The sequence below is a fragment of the Dendrobates tinctorius genome, unplaced genomic scaffold (assembly GCF_039654945.1).
Source record: "Dendrobates tinctorius isolate UK_male_01 unplaced genomic scaffold, ASM3965494v1 ptg000016l, whole genome shotgun sequence".
Taxonomy (NCBI): Eukaryota; Metazoa; Chordata; class Amphibia; order Anura; family Dendrobatidae; genus Dendrobates; species Dendrobates tinctorius.
The window spans coordinates 56,594,064-56,610,359 of record NW_027361684.1 but is presented as its reverse complement, the minus strand read 5'-3'; the positions used below and the strand labels follow the sequence as shown (position 1 = coordinate 56,610,359).

General features: G+C 40.1%; 1 protein-coding gene across 8 annotated transcripts in view; it reads left to right on the top strand.

The window, feature by feature from the left end:
* Nucleotides 1-16,296, top strand: part of CDKL5 (cyclin dependent kinase like 5) — a 482,089-nt gene that overhangs the window by 427,296 nt on the left and 38,497 nt on the right. For 5 of the 8 annotated variants that reach the window (XM_073565893.1, XM_073565897.1, XM_073565891.1 and 2 more), the window contains 2 exons: nucleotides 1,671-2,685; nucleotides 8,880-8,984. In XM_073565893.1, the coding sequence (XP_073421994.1) occupies nucleotides 1,671-2,685; nucleotides 8,880-8,984 (1,120 nt within the window). The remainder of the gene's footprint in view (nucleotides 1-1,670; nucleotides 2,686-8,879; nucleotides 8,985-16,296) is intronic. The other 3 variants (XM_073565898.1, XM_073565895.1, XM_073565896.1) reach the window with 2 other exon arrangements.

Sequence of the window (16,296 nt, the reverse complement as noted above, 5' to 3'; positions counted from 1 at the left end):
ACTGTATTTGCATTTTTTGCTGCTGCATCACACTGTTGACTCGTGCAGTCTGTGATCTATTAGTATACCCATGTATTTTTCGCAAGTTCTGTTGCTTAGTTCTATTCCTCCTATTCTGTAGATGTAATTTTCATTTTTCTGTCACAGATGTAGAATTTTGCATTTCTCCTTGTTAAATACCATTCTATTAGTTGCTGCCCATTGTTCAAGCTGATCTAGATCCTTCTGAATCCTTTCTTTGTCTTCTCTAGTGTTACCTATCCCTCCTAGCTTGTATCATCTGCAGATTTGATTAGTCTATCTTCAGTTGTTCTCTTATCTAGATCATTTATAAAATGTTGAACAACACGGGGGCAAGGATAGAGCCTTTTGGGGTACCCTATTTGTGAGCTTCTTGTAACTGTCTACTTGAAGCCACCCCTTTCACGTTCACATTCCACTGCAGTTCTCTCAAAGTCCTGAATATTTGCAGAGCTCTTTTTTCCAATAGCAGATTTCTATTTACCAAAAATGTTCAAATGGATTGAAATTGTAATTGTCCAACTTTGGGACCAATTTTGTTAAACTCAAAATAGTTTTCTTAAACTTGGGAGAACATTAAAAGGGATATCCGGTCTAAATTGTTAAGTCTGCAGTCACTCTGCGTGACTGCAGACTTATAAATCCTCCCAGCGCACACACTTTGGGAACGGCGGTGATGTATACGTTATAAATACTCGAGCGCAGAACCAGTCTAGTGGGCGTGGCCGTCTAGTGAACACGGTCTCGCTCAATACAAGTGTATGGAGCAAATCCACGTCCACTAGACAGGCTCTGGCCTAGAGCATGCATATCGAATACATCACTACCATTCCCAGTTCAGAAACTGTCAAATACTCGCAATGCACAGTGTGTGTGCTGGGGCTGATTCATAAGTCTGCTGTCACATATAGTGACTGCAGACTAGTCATTTTAGACCGGACAACACCTTTAAGCTCTGATAATCCTCTAGTTTTATTGTCCATACAATGTTCAAGGTCTTGCTTTTTTATGCCTTTTCTTAAGCAATGGGGTCCTCCTTAGCCTTCGGTCATAGAGGAAGGTTGTTCTTCCCACATTTTGAACCTAATTTCATAGCATTCTCTAATCAATTTTCCTCTTTGTATTGTTTCCTGAAAGGTTTTTGACTGTTTCATGAGTAGGAAACGTTTTAAAGGTTTTCTTCACTACTAGGACAACCCCTTCTCGATCTGAATTTTTGGCCTCGATAGAATAAAGACACCTGTACTCACCTTCCGTGCTGGCACTGTTCCATCCCTGTTGTCACACGCATTCCCGGGTCTCACAAGCAGTTATGACACATGATCCCTGTTCCCAATCAGCACTGGCATCACTGTCCCCACCTTTGGATGTATAACAAATCAAGAGAAAGTGAGAGCTGCGGCTGGCCGGAGGTGAGCATAAGTGTTTTTATTTTCATGGGGGCAAACATTCTGATTGAGAAAGGGTTTTTCATGACTGAATTAGCATGTCTACTCCCTCTCCATAAATTCCATGATCAGATCATCATTTTGATCTAAAAAAAGACTTTTTCAGGCATATTCTTAGGTGTCTTACTGTAGTAATCTAGAAATTAGGATGTATTAGGGTGAATTTTTTCTCTAAGTTACTCTGTGAATTTTATTCTTTAGGAAACCATCTACTAAAAGTTCTCAGCCACATCACAGATCAAACAGTAAAGATGTGCAAAGTCTTTCTGTTGGACCAAAAAGAAGTGATGAAACTCATCCACCAACTGAAACTTTTATCAATGGAAATCATCCAGCAGGATCTCACAGTCCAACAGTCCACCCCAAAAAAAGCAACCAAAGTGGATCTGGCAACAAAGATATGTCCAATAACAATTTGCCACACCTCCTTAGTCCAAAGGAAGCAAAGACTAAAAATGAATTTGATTTTAGTACTGAGGCAAAGACCAGTGAAGGGCCAGGAACAAAATATATGAAATCGAGTTCACGTTCCCAACACAATAGGCATTCATTCATGGAAGGAAAAACTGGCAGCTTACAGCCTGGAGAAAAGCATGCTCGGCATAGTTATATTGATACCATTCCACAGTCTTCAAGGAAAAGCGGCTCTTACATGAGCTATTCAAAAAGTCATGGTGTTCTGACAGATTCAAAGTCAGTGGGGAATCTTAGTGAAAGTAGAGGGCAAGGCCTGGAACCTAACAGTAGATATTTTCCATCTAGTTGCCATGACATAAATTCTCCAACTAGTCCTGCTGTTCCTAGGCATGGTGACAATAGAGCTATGTTAAGCCCCTCTGGAAGGACTAATAGGAAAGAAGGATCTTTGGAGTCAAGGAGACCTACCACAAGACATTCCAGAACTATGGAGGAGCTGAAGCTTCCGGATCAAATGGATGGTAGTCATACTCACTCACTGTCAGCTCCTCATGAATCATTTTCATACGGCCTGGGTTACACTAGTCCTTTCTCCTCTCAACAACGCCCTCACAGACACTCGATGTATGTGAGTCGGGACAGAGTGCGGGTTAAGGGAAATGATCCAGGACTAAGTGTTGGGCAAGGCATGGCATCTAGGGCCAACAGTCTACAGTTGCTATCTCCTCAGGTACAACATCGAACATTGACCAGATCTGTTGGTTCTTCACGTGAAGATTGCACAGAAGATACTACTAGGGTTGGTTAAATTTTCATGCATTTTTTCATTTGAATTTATTTTATTTTGATTTTATAGCATATACTTACAATTTATCCACCGTTTTGGTTATCTGATGTATTGTTACAATTGAGAATAGTAGCAAGTCCAAATCAAAAAGATTTGCAGGATCCTGATCCAGTGGCTATATCGGTAGTGTGTGACTGCCTGACCAGAGTCCTGTGAACTTTCTTCTACTTGCTGGCATCCACAATGCTTCTTGTCATAAGTACTCTTGGGGCAGCATCATTCATATGACCTGTCACAATGATGATGTTCTACTGGGCCTATTTAAGAGAAGAGATGACAGGGATGCTAGGAGGCAGGAGGCGGTTTTTGGGCTCTGGTTTGGCTGCCGTGGACTACTGTCGTGGCCACTGGACCAGGATCCTACTTTTTTGCTCCACTATAATATTCATATTTGCCTACATTATATTCCCCAGTAAATTTAACAGAAAAAAAATTGGTGAGGAATCTGAAGCAAATTCTGCAAAGCTGACATGCTGATTTGTTGCAGATGTGTAGTGGATTTCGCTCTTGGGTATTGAAAAGGACAAAATGTGCTGTAAATATCGTCAGCATTAAATCACATGCTGGTCAAATTCAGTGCTGATTCCTCACAGATTGTTAGCTCAGTTTGTGAATGAAATATGATAAAATCTCATCCACTTTGCCTTTACTGTCATATCCAGCGGATTTTTTATCTAGAAGACACGTGTTCTATGTGGACATATCCTAAATTTATAGATGTAGAGCCAGACACTACATTTCAGAAAACAGGTTTCTCATATCTATGGTCAGTATTATACATCATAATGACACTAATTTTTAATTAGTAGTTCAATAAATATGACAGTGACTTGAATTGTACTCTAAGGCCTCTTTCACACTTCAGTTTTTTACAATCAGTCACAATCTGCGAGGTTTTGAAAAAAACGGATCCTCAATTTTCTTTTGAGGATCCGTTTTTTTTCCCCATTGACTTCCATTAATGGTGGATTGTGACGGATTGCCGTCCGTTGCATCCGTTTTTTTTGAGGATCCGCCAAAAGTTGCTGTCCGTCACCATCCTCAAAGATTTCAAAACGGAGCTTGCAACGTTTTTTTCTCTGGCGGATCCTCCAGACACTGATTTAACCCGAAATTCTTTCTGGGTGCCGGACAAAAAAAAAAAATATCTCTCTCTCGAAAACGCATCCTGTGCCATCCGTTCACATCAGTTGAGAACGGATCCGCTTGTCTGACTTTTTGGCGGATTTGAACTGATGCAAAAAACTGAAGTGTGAAAGAGGCCTTAGTAGTCAGGATTTGGTGGCGTTATATGTTCTCATTGATTGCCTTTTGGCTCACGTTAGATTGGGTAGTGTAGTGGTAAAAGGGGCATCAGCTGGAATTTTTTTTGGGGGGGTCATTTATTAAAGGGAATAAAGGTTCAGCTATTAACATTAGGTTTTCCACTGAAAACAATAAAAGAAAAATACTACCAACTGGATATGTAGAGGTAATGATACCATAAAATATCTATGGATACATAATTCTGAATTTACCATTGTATCAGCTACACAGTAACCAGAAAACAATCCATCCACAATTAGATATTTCAGCATACAGTAGATGGACATTTAGGGTTTGTATTATGATTTTAAGGCCCCGTCACACACAGCGATCTCGCTAGCGAGATCGCTGATTTTGTGACGCCACAGCGATCGGTGTGTGTGGAGGGGATCAGCGACCGGCCCCCCTGCCGGGTATCGCTGATCGTCCTGGGCCATTTTTTGATCGCTGGTCTCCCACTGGCCAGTGTGGCAGCGAGAGACCAGCGATCAGCGACGCTGGACGCTGGTTTCTAATGTAAACATCGGGTATCCAGGAGCCGCCGCTCTTGGATTCCCGCTGTTTACCTTGGAAACCGGCGTACACGCTGGTTTCCAAGGTAAACAGCGGGTATCCAGGAGCCTCGCGGCTCTTAGATACCCGATGTTTACCTTGGAAACCAGCATGTACGCCGGTTTCCAAGGTAAACAGCGGGTATCCAAGAGCCGCAGCTCCTGGATACCCGATGTTTACATTAGAAACCAGCTTGCTCGCTGGTCCTGATCGCTGGAGGGGCTGTCTATGTGACAGCTCACCAGCGATCAGCCTAACGATGACCCAGCGATCCCATCCATGTCGGATCGTTGGTGGGATCGCTGGGACATCATTATGTGTAACGGGGCCTTACTCTGTCCATTTCCCACCCATACCAGTTTGTCATTAAAAGCTCATATTATCTTCTAAATTTCCTATGCAATGCAGATAATGAAAAGCTATACAAAGATCAGTTCATGGAGCCATAAAATGGAGTCATTGTCACAGTTATTCTTCGGACTACTCTGGTTCTTATAGATCATGATTGGCATTCATTAGCACAGCAAAGGGGTTTAGTTATGTGGAGTTATTGATTATGTGTATTTTCCGATGATATTTTCCCAATTTCCAGTTTCTGATTATCTTTTCGTATGTGAGGCATGTAGGAGATTTATCAAAATTATCGCAAGGCAAAAGCAAAGTAATAGAACATAGCGATCAGATGACACCTTTCAGTTTTCAGAGGTCCCCATTTAATTTTTCCTATGTTCCACTGTTAATATATCTCTCCCAGTATTCAAAAAGGTTTTTGCATCCAATCATTATTTTAACTAGATAAGATCAAGAGAAAAATCGAAAATATCCAATTTTACATATCATTCATACAGTTATCATTTTTCCTGTTCTGAACTGCATCCTCTTATTTTTAGAACATTGTTTCACTTTAAATCCATTCATTTCCAAGGAGCATAATAATTTAATTTTAGGCTATAGCAAACTTTGCTGCCTCAAAACACCTCTATTATCTTGCACCACCGAGCATAATTTGTATTTCGGCTGAATTAGTTTATAATGGAGCTTTAGCCTAGTTTTTGATAATCATGCTTTTTGTATGCTCGGCTTCAATTGTGCCTTGCTTTACCGTTCTATATTTGTCCCATTTGTAAAGCTTTTTCTTAAAACAGTAACAAATGTATTATGGTAATACGCAACACTCTTAGTGTTTGGTGTGCGAGCAAGTAGGTGTTAGTGTGGGTGGTGCAAATATTTTCCAATTACTTGTACTACCTGCATACCTTTTTAAGTGCTCTCTCCCATAATAATGAACCACTTGGGATCGGCATAGAATTTATCTATTTATTTTACACACTTTTATAGCACCATTAGTTCCACAGCGCTGTATAGATATCATCCCTATTAGGGCATACAATCTAAATTCCCTATCAGGATGTCTTGTTAGTGTGGGAGGAAACCAGAAAACTTAGAGGAAACCCACACAAACAGTGGGAGAACATACAAACTCTTTGTTATCCTTGGTGGGATTTGAACCCAAGACCCCAGCACTAAGGGTTTTGTCAAGATTGTTCTAGAAGCTCTAGAAAGTATTCACTTTACAGGAGTTTATATGAACTTTAAGAATAGTCAGTTTAGGACATATACAGTAAAAGAAACAGAAAAGATACATTTTCGGGTGACTGATACCCTAAGTATGGGTACTTGCCATATTGTTCCATCAGTATTACAAATCATCCATTAAATGCTATTACTATGGTGTTTGATTATTATCATCTGTGTTTGCACTGTTCAAAGCAATAAAGTCTCCTGGTAAATATATTTGATTGTAAAGTAATCCAAAATTTAGATAATTAGTAAAAGGGTTGTCTCATGATGTTAGCTCCTGTCTACATGACATATTAGATTATGTGGACATCATAAAATGTCCTCCATTCTTGAGACCCCACTATGTCAGAACTAAGAACCCCTGTGTCCTATTAGCTCTTATTCTCCCAGGGTTTATCCGTCATTGTAACTGATGGACAACCATAAATCTGAAATGCTTGACTGGCCACATGTTTCCCTGACAAGAGTAGCAATCTGCTTGGATTGCCAGGAGCAAGATGCAGAGCAATTAGCTTGTTGCCCTGTAGCTCTCATTTTGATAGGGGTTGTTATTTTATAAAATAATCCCTTCAAGGTATATGGTCAAATTGGAAAAACTGTGCATACTTATAAAGTGGGATATGCAAATAGCCTCTTCAGAAAGAAAGCAGATGGGAACTCTAGAGCCACCTATTGAATGTAGCTATCCTGAAAGTCAATATGGATCCTTTAAAGGAACTTGTGATGTGATTTACGCTAAGAAGCCAAACTAGAAACTCCATTTACAGACACATATCTGTCCTCTTTTATGCCAATACAAGTCAGTTCTCATGACGTGTTCCTCGTAATGAGGATCCTAATAATCTGTTCCGTTCCCCCTTGCAGCCTGGTATACCTCTAAAAGTTATCTATGTGATCAGTGCCGTGTTGCCCCATTGGAGGGTAGAGATCAACATTAACACCTGCTGAGAACTTGCTAATCCTGCCCCTCAACTTTGACAGATGGAGCTCACAACAAATGCTGAGGTTGGGACTTATCCATCGAGCCATTAGATGCTGTTTATCATTTAAGGAGGGTGGTGAATAAAGATCATTTAGTAGTATTCTAATTAAGAGACACATAATGTGGTGACAGCAGTTCAACAATGGGAAACTTGCAAAAATATTGACTAATCTAGGATGTTCTAACTGGTACTCCTTAGAGAGACCTGTCAGGTCCTCCAAATCTGAGAATGAGACCGCCCCAGTACCAATTAGAAAGTTAATAAAGCATCCAATTTCTGCCTCTGCTACCTGAGATGATAGTTTCCGGTAATCACAAAAATAAACTTTTATTGAACTTCACTGGTGGGCTTGATGTGGAGAGCAGTTCGACTTTACATGCTGTAATCGCGTCCCCCTGAACATGATTTATGCCCTACTGACTTGCTGTGAAGAAATGATGTAACAAGTCAGGAGGAAGGATGTCAATCAAGATCAGGGGATGTGATTACAGCATGTAAAGCCGAACTGCTCTCGGCGAAGAGACGTCCACCCAAATTAGTAAGGTTTATTAGTGAATGCCAAGAACAGCATTCAATGTTTATTTTTAAGATAATATTTTTGTTTCCATTTTTTAATATTATGTAGAGGTAAAATAAAGAACACATAAAACTCCTAAGGCTATGTGCACACGTAGTTTTAGGAGCTGCGGATTTGGGAAAATCCGCAGGTAAATCCGCAGGTCAAAAGACCTGCGGTTTACCTGCAGATTGGCCTGCGGTTTATCCCTGCGGTTTCACACCTCTCAATGGTGAAGGTGTGAAACTGCAGCGGATTCCGCACAAAGAATTGACATGCTGCGGATTGTAACCATCATGTGGACAGCGTTTTTCGTTTTACCATTGCAAACAATGGTACTGTAGAACGCAGCAGAAACTGCTGCGGACCCGCATGGCCAGAAACGCTGCGGATCCGCAGCAGAATCCGCAACGTGTGCACATAGCCTAACGATCATCAATCATGCTTGCAGTGAGTTATAAGACAATAACTTAATGGCCAAAACCACAATTAACAAAGTAGCTGACATGTTTTAATTTTTTGCAGACGTTTAATCTGAATGGGGCTTGAGGAAAGGTATTCACATTATGCGATAGCAGCCCCATTATCTGGCATGGAAGGGATTTTTCATACCCCAAATTTCTGCAATAAATTTGCTCTTCACGTAAAAACCAAAATAAATTCACTCTCATAAATACCATCATTATCCCTTTCCCGTTTAGGGAAAACTGTATTTCAGCACCTCTTCAATAGAAAGCGGTGTTCTTATCCATGCCATGATTTGGTTGTGAAATAAAAGTGGTGTCCTGGATGGTACAAACAACAGCCGTATTCACAATTTGCTTTCTTTTATGTACCTTGCTTATTTCCTGACCTTTATTCATAGTAATTACTTATACAAAATGTACAGTAATGCTGTTTTCCATTCTTTACTGCTGGTTTTATCTGATTAAACACCATTCTGGTGGTTTAAACATATTTCTCTTGTATGCTAAAATTGCAAACATCGTTACTAAAATGGTCTTTTTTTTTTTACAAATGTTTTAACCATTAACTAATGCCTAGTCTGTCTTGTGTGTCATTGTGCTTACGTGTAATATGCTCTATATAAGTCTAACCTGTTTGGCAGGCAATATTTGTGCTGTCTTGCTTCACAAACTGTATGAACCATTTGTTTTATTTGCTGTTAGCAGGCTGACCCAGCTCCATCAGAAGGGACCATCCACTCAAGACCTCTAGCTAAAGAGTCCAACAGAGATGGCGCAGCTTCATTTCATTCGCGACAAAAGTCTGAGGTCTGACTCACATAAAATAAAGAATAATAACGACCAAACTAAAATTTAAGCTTTGCCAAATATGAGTATATATGTGATTATCACAAATGATCTTTATATGCAGCAAATTAGATCTGTAAATTCAGGCCTCAGTGCTTAACAATAATACCAACGAGTACTTTGTCCTCAGTAATGTGCATCAAAGTGACTATGGTATATATCAATGATCATGGGTAAATCTTCTAAAGAAAAATGTAGGGTTAGCAGGAGCAGTTGTCAGGTCAGACAGATGGCAGTGTGAAGCAAACCTTCCAACCTAGGCAGAGAACATGGCCAGCAAAAGATGCACATCCAAAGCAGACCCTAAAATTGATTTTGAGCTCCAAGTTAATTATATTTAAGGGGTTGTCAAACCCCATTATTTTTTTTTACTAGAAGCTGCTTACAATAATATAAAATAACAAAAGGAGTAGTATTCACTTTACCAACCCTCAACTGCTTCTGTGTAGACCTTTACCCATTTCTCCACCAGTCTATGATGAACTGAATCCATTGATGTGTCCATCCATCCACCCACCATGTGACCTCTGCATCCAATCTTTACCTGCAATGGTGACGTTACTGGAGGGACATGCCAGTGTTTACCAGGGAATTGGTAAGGTTAGATGGGTAGTTCAATCAATATCTATTTTTGAAATATATTTATAAAAAAAAAAGAAAAGAAAGAAAATGACAGTGACAATAAAAAAAAAAAGACAATAAGAAGTGAAGCTCAACTCACTGTCACCCTGCCAATATTTCCCAGGTCCAAATAATCTCTACTTATTGGACCTTCTTGACACACGATATGGCAGCTTCCCCAATCACTGGACACAGCAGTGGCTCATCTCAGTTAGTGATTGGCTAGGTAGATATTTCTGTTTAGGAAGTAGAGACCAGCGGAAAGCATGGACAGGAGGGGTCAATGGGGGATTAGGTGAATAAAAATTCTTTTTATGCCATTAGGACCTTTATATCTAATAAATACATACTGTATATACAGTTTATATTATAATATACAGTGTCTATATATATATATATATATATATATATATATATATATATATACACACACACAGTTGTGCTCAAAACGTTGCATACCCCGGCAGAATTTTGGTTTCTTGGCCCTCTTTCAGAGAGACAATCCAAAACAGGCCAGGTCGACCTATGATTGGCTACAACAGAAGGTTCTGGAATAACCCTCTCTGTCTCCTGACCTCAATATCATTGAGCCAATCTGGGGAGACCCCAAGCACACAGATCATGCTAGACAGCCCAGGAATTTACAGGAACTGGAGGCTTTTTGCCAAGAAGAGTGTGCAGCATTACCATCTGAGAAAATAAAGAACCTCATCCACAACTACCACAAAAGACTTCAAGCTGTCATTGATATTAGAGGGGGTAATACACAGTATTAGGAAATGGGGTATGTGAACTTTTGATCAGGGTCATTTGGATGTTTTTGGTTGTCAACCATTAGTTTGACAATAAATGGCTTCACCCAGCCACTAACCATGAGTGGAGGAAAGGTTTTGGTGTTATTCATATTCTCTGAAAAAAGGCCAAGAAAGCAAAAATTCTGCCAGGGTATGTAAACTTTTGAGCACAACTGTACCTACTAAATCAGCAGCACAGCGCCTTTATGCACACATCTTTATTTCATAGTACCTGATCCTGATGAAAGGGTCTCTTTAAAGAAGTTTTCTGAAACTTTAAAAATTGTAGAATGTCCACTAAAATGTACAGAGGAAGAATTAGATATATACTTCAATAATGATTAATTTTTCAGCATATCTAGTGATCTAGCATAAACCGGGACCTGTTCCATAAAGCTTGCTGTCTACTGTACAAAAATTATGCCGGGGTATGTAAACTTTTGAGCACAACTGTATATATTCTCAGAGAACAACTCAAAAATGTTTTGAACTGAAATTAATATACAGTTGTGGCCAAAAGTATCGACACCCCTGCAATTCTGTCAGATAATACTCAGTTTCTTCCTGAAAATGATTGCAAACAAAAATTCTTTGGTATTATTATCTTCATTTAATTTGTCTTAAATGAAAAAACACAAAAGAGAATGAAGCAAAAAGCAAAACATTGATCATTTCACACAAAACTCCAAAAATGGGCCAGACAAAAGTATTAGCACCCTCAGCCTAATACTTGGTTGACCAACCTTTAGCCAAAATAACTGCGACCAAACTGCTTCCGGTAACCATCAATGAGTTTCTTACAATGCTCTGCTGGAATTTTAGACCATTCTTCTTTGGCAAACTGCTCCAGGTCCCTGATATTTGAAGGGTGGCTTCTCCAAACTGCCATTTTTAGATCTCGCCACAGGTGTTCTATGGGGTTCAGGTCTGGACTCATTACTGACCACCTTAGAAGTCTCCAGTGCTTTCTCTCAAACCATTTTCTAGTGCTTTTTGAAGTGTGTTTTGGGTCATTGTCCTGCTGGAAGACCCATGACCTCTGAGGGAGACCCAGCTTTCTCACACTGGGCCCTACATTATGCTGCAAAATTTGTTGGTCGTCTTCAGACTTCATAATGCCATGCATTCGGTCAAGCAGTCCAGTGCCAGAGGCAGCAAAGCAACCCCAAAACATCAGGGAACCTCCGCCATGTTTGACTGTAGGGACTGTGTTCTTTTCTTTGAATACCACTTTTTTTCTCCTGTAAACTCTATGTTGATGCCTTTGCCCAAAAAGCTCTACTTTTGTCTCATCTGACCAGTGAACATTCTTCCAAAACGTTTTAGGCTTTTTCAGGTAAGTTTTGGCAAACTCCAGCCTGGCTTTTTTGTGTCTCGGGGTAAGAAGTGGGATCTTCCTGGGTCTCCTACCATACAGTCCCTTTTCATTCAGACGCCGACGGATAGTACGGGTTGACACTGTTGTACCCTCAGACTGCAGGGCAGCTTGATCTTGTTTGGATGTTAGTTGAGGTTCTTTATCCAACATCCGCACAATCTTGCGTTGAAATCTCTTGTCAATTTTTCTTTTCCGTCCACATCTAGGGAGGTTAGCCACAGTGCCATGGGCTTTAACCTTCTTGATGACACTGCGCACGGTAGACACAGGAACATTCAGGTCTTTGGAGATGGACTTGTAGCCTTGAGATTGATCATGCTTCCTCACAATTTGGTTTCTCAAGTCCTCAGACAGTTCTTTGGTCTTCTTTCTTTTCTCCATGCTCAATGTGGTACACACAAGGACACAGGACAGAGGTTGAGTCAACTTTCATCCATGTCAGCTGGCTGCAAGTGTGATTTAGTTATTGCCAACACCTGTTAGGTGCCACAGGTAAGTTACAGGTGCTGTTAATTACACAAATTAGAGAAGCATCACATGATTTTTCGAACAGTGCTAATACTTTTGTCCACCCTCTTTTTTTATGTTTGGTGTGGAAATATATCCAATTTGGCTTTAGGACAATTCTTTTTGTGTTTTTTCATTTAAGACAAATTAAATGAAGATAATAATACCAAAGAATTTGTGTTTGCAATCATTTTCAGGAAGAAACTGAGTATTATCTGACAGAATTGCAGGGGTGTCAATACTTTTGGCCACAACTGTATAATACCACAGCCTGACATGGCAAGGGCCATGCCATGAAGAATGCCACCATCTCTCCTGTAATCACATTGCCAATCCAAATTAGAGTTATGCGACTGAGTCATTGAGGTTGATAGAGATAAAATTGCTTATCAACCTCAGTGGAGTTGTCCTAGTTGTTTGCAAACCATTCATCAGCTCAAGAAAGAGGAGGGAAGAGGCTTACTAACACAACAATTTTATTAATAATAAAATAAGGTGGCAAAATAGTGTGGAAGGTTGGCTCACTTAGCTGCTCCTCGAAGTAGACACTGGCACATATGGATTAAAGTCTCTGGGTGGTTTATTGTATCATAAACACCAAAATGGTAATCGGAAAACAGCCTTTCTGGTTCAAAAGGAAATAAAAAGTTCATAAGCAGTCCTGCCCAGCCCTTCTGGGCCAACACATTTGGCAGCTCCGACAGGAGTGTCAGCCTAGGGCTTGCTTGCCTCTACACAACACAGACCACAGAAAAAAAAAACTGGCTGGACATTTATTTCCCCAGCCACACCCTTGAGGTGAAGATATGGCGAGTAGGCGTCCCGCCCATCTCTTACCTACTCACTTAAAAACCCGCCCATAACATGGCCGCTTAACTTCTTCAGCACATATCATACTGAAAAGAAACTTATGGGTTTCTAGATCATGGAGGAAAGAAATCTCCGTGACAATTATCTCCCCTCGTACACCATGCCAGTAACCCTGTCACAATAGTTAAATGCCAACTCAGGAAGGTCCATTCTGAGGGACAGCAGTTACTTCTACCTTTACCACTGTAGTAGTTTAGTAATGAGAATAACTATATAGCGGGGGTATCTCAAACCAATATCAGATCAATAGATGTAGCAAATTGGTATAACATTTAAAATATAAAATATAACCTTTAATTGATTCCTTTAAAAACATAAATTAAACACAGAGATACAAAACGAATATAACCATGTGCCAAAGTGCAATTGTGCAGTGCTCTATTAAAAACAAACCGTGTTGTACTTTCCAGGTATCATATGGCCCAGGACAATGCCGTATTATTATATGTCCAGGTGTCCCCTCATACCTAGAATCTAAGACCATATGACCCTTAAGTATTTGTAGTTATGTATAGACCAGGCCTTTATGTCGTAAATAATATTGTTACTTTTATAGACATATACATCCGGCCCATATACATTAGCTCAACATATATACAGCGTCGGTTAAATGCATCAGGATATATAACACCTCATATAAGCATAGTGTAACCATTTCATAATACCACTATAGATACTGAGACCGCTGTACTTATCTTTAACGCTTCTGTAAAAAACAGATGACCGGGTAGGGTCCGTCTAGAAAGCCCAAAATCATGACCCGATCTCCGCGCTTGTCACCCAACGCGTTTCGTCATTGCCTGACTCATCAGGGGTATCTTATTCTGGCGCATAGCACGCCCGCTGTAAGACAGCTGCCTTTTATAAATCGCGGCATACCGCGGCTTACTGCCATTTCCGGTTGCCTCGTATAGTACTTCCGGTTTGCGCATAACGCCGGCATCTGTTCAGGTAGCTTGCCCCACTTCCTGGGTTTACCAAACAGTCGCCGCGCGTCATGTTTAGACAGGAACTGGCCATACCTATGCCCCACTTCCTGGGCGTTACCAGGCATGTCAGTCTGAATACCACCATATTACGTGATTGGTCTAGGCAATCACCTGACCATCACGTATCCATGGAAACCGCTCGCTTTATCTTATTGCATACGATCTTCTATTGCGGCTTCATTTAGAATAATCATAGATGCCAGTTGCGTCCCCCTATCATTATTTATACGGGACCCAAATTTTTAGGCCATTTTATGATTAATAAAAGGCGTTATGAAATATCCAAAACGCCAAAACCCATTTCATGGACCTTGTCAGGGATTACCTTGTGAATGAAAATAAATACTTTACACCCTATCAAGGGAAAAAAAGCGTGAGGTAGGGAACAGCTAGCTAGGGACCTATAGGGCCAGATTTAGCGGGCACCCTATCTATAATTCCTACAGACATATGGAGGTTGGTGGTATCCTCCTATATGCATGCAACAAAATTATTTTCCAGATTGAAGTAAAATTAATGTCATTATTACATTTGTTTTTTAGTTGCTACTCTGAGTCTTTTTTCTGCTTTTTTTCCCTTGATAGGGTGTAAAGTATTTATTTTCATTCACAAGGTAATCCCTGACAAGGCCCATGAAATGGGTTTTGGCGTTTTGGATATTTCATAACGCCTTTTATTAATCATAAAATGGTCTAAAAATTTGGGTCCCGTATAAATAATGTTAGGGGGACGCAACTGGCATCTATGATTATTCTAAATGAAGCCACAATAGAAGATCGTATGCAATAAGATAAAGCGAGCGGTTTCCATGGATACATGAAGGTCAGGTGATTGCCTAGACCAATCACGTAATATGGTGGTATTCAGACTGACATGCCTGGTAACGCCCAGGAAGTGGGGCATAGGTATGGCCAGTTCCTGTCTAAACATGACGCGCGGCGGCTGTTTGGTAAACCCAGGAAGTGGGGCAAGCTACCTGAACAGATGCCGGCGTTATGCGCAAACCGGAAGTACTATACGAGGCAACCGGAAATGGCAGTAAGCCGCGGTATGCCGCGATTTATAAAAGGCAGCTGTCTTACAGCGGGCGTGCTATGCGCCAGAATAAGATACCCCTGATGAGTCAGGCAATGACGAAACGCGTTGGGTGACAAGCGCGGAGATCGGGTCATGATTTTGGGCTTTCTAGACGGACCCTACCCGGTCATCTGTTTTTTACAGAAGCGTTAAAGATAAGTACAGCGGTCTCAGTATCTATAGTGGTATTATGAAATGGTTACACTATGCTTATATGAGGTGTTATATATCCTGATGCATTTAACCGACGCTGTATATATGTTGAGCTAATGTATATGGGCCGGATGTATATGTCTATAAAAGTAACAATATTATTTACGACATAAAGGCCTGGTCTGTACATAACTACAAATACTTAAGGGTCATATGGTCTTAGATTCTAGGTATGAGGGGACACCTGGACATATAATAATACGGCATTGTCCTGGGCCATATGATACCTGGAAAGTACAACACAGTTTGTTTTTAATAGAGCACTGCACAATTGCACTTTGGCACATGGTTATATTCGTTTTGTATCTCTGTGTTTAATTTATGTTTTTAAAGGAATCAATTAAAGGTTATATTTTATATTTTAAATGTTATACCAATTTGCTACATCTAGTAATGAGAATATGCTTATATATTTGCTAAAAGTTCTCACTAGAAAATCACGTCCTTTAGGAAAATTATTTGAGAATTTGAGTAATTTGCTTTCTTAATGTTCGTCATTTGCATCCCAACTAATAAATGCTTGCTTGCTTTGCAAGATATTTGTGCCTTTGTAATATGTTGCTGTGATTCTGGCTTTTTACTAAAAAAAAAAATCTCTGGAAGATAATATCTAAAGGTTACACAGTAGTCTACTTCAGATATCGTGCACTTTACCTATATAGATACATTACCTTATTTTGCTTCCTTCTATCTTTAACACCATGCTGAAAGTGCTGGGTTAATGCTTATTTCAAGCTGTCTTAAAGGTGACTTGTCAGGTCCGATAATGCTGTTAACCTGCAAATATAGGGCTAGTCGGAAGGTTAATAGCGTTTTGAAGGATC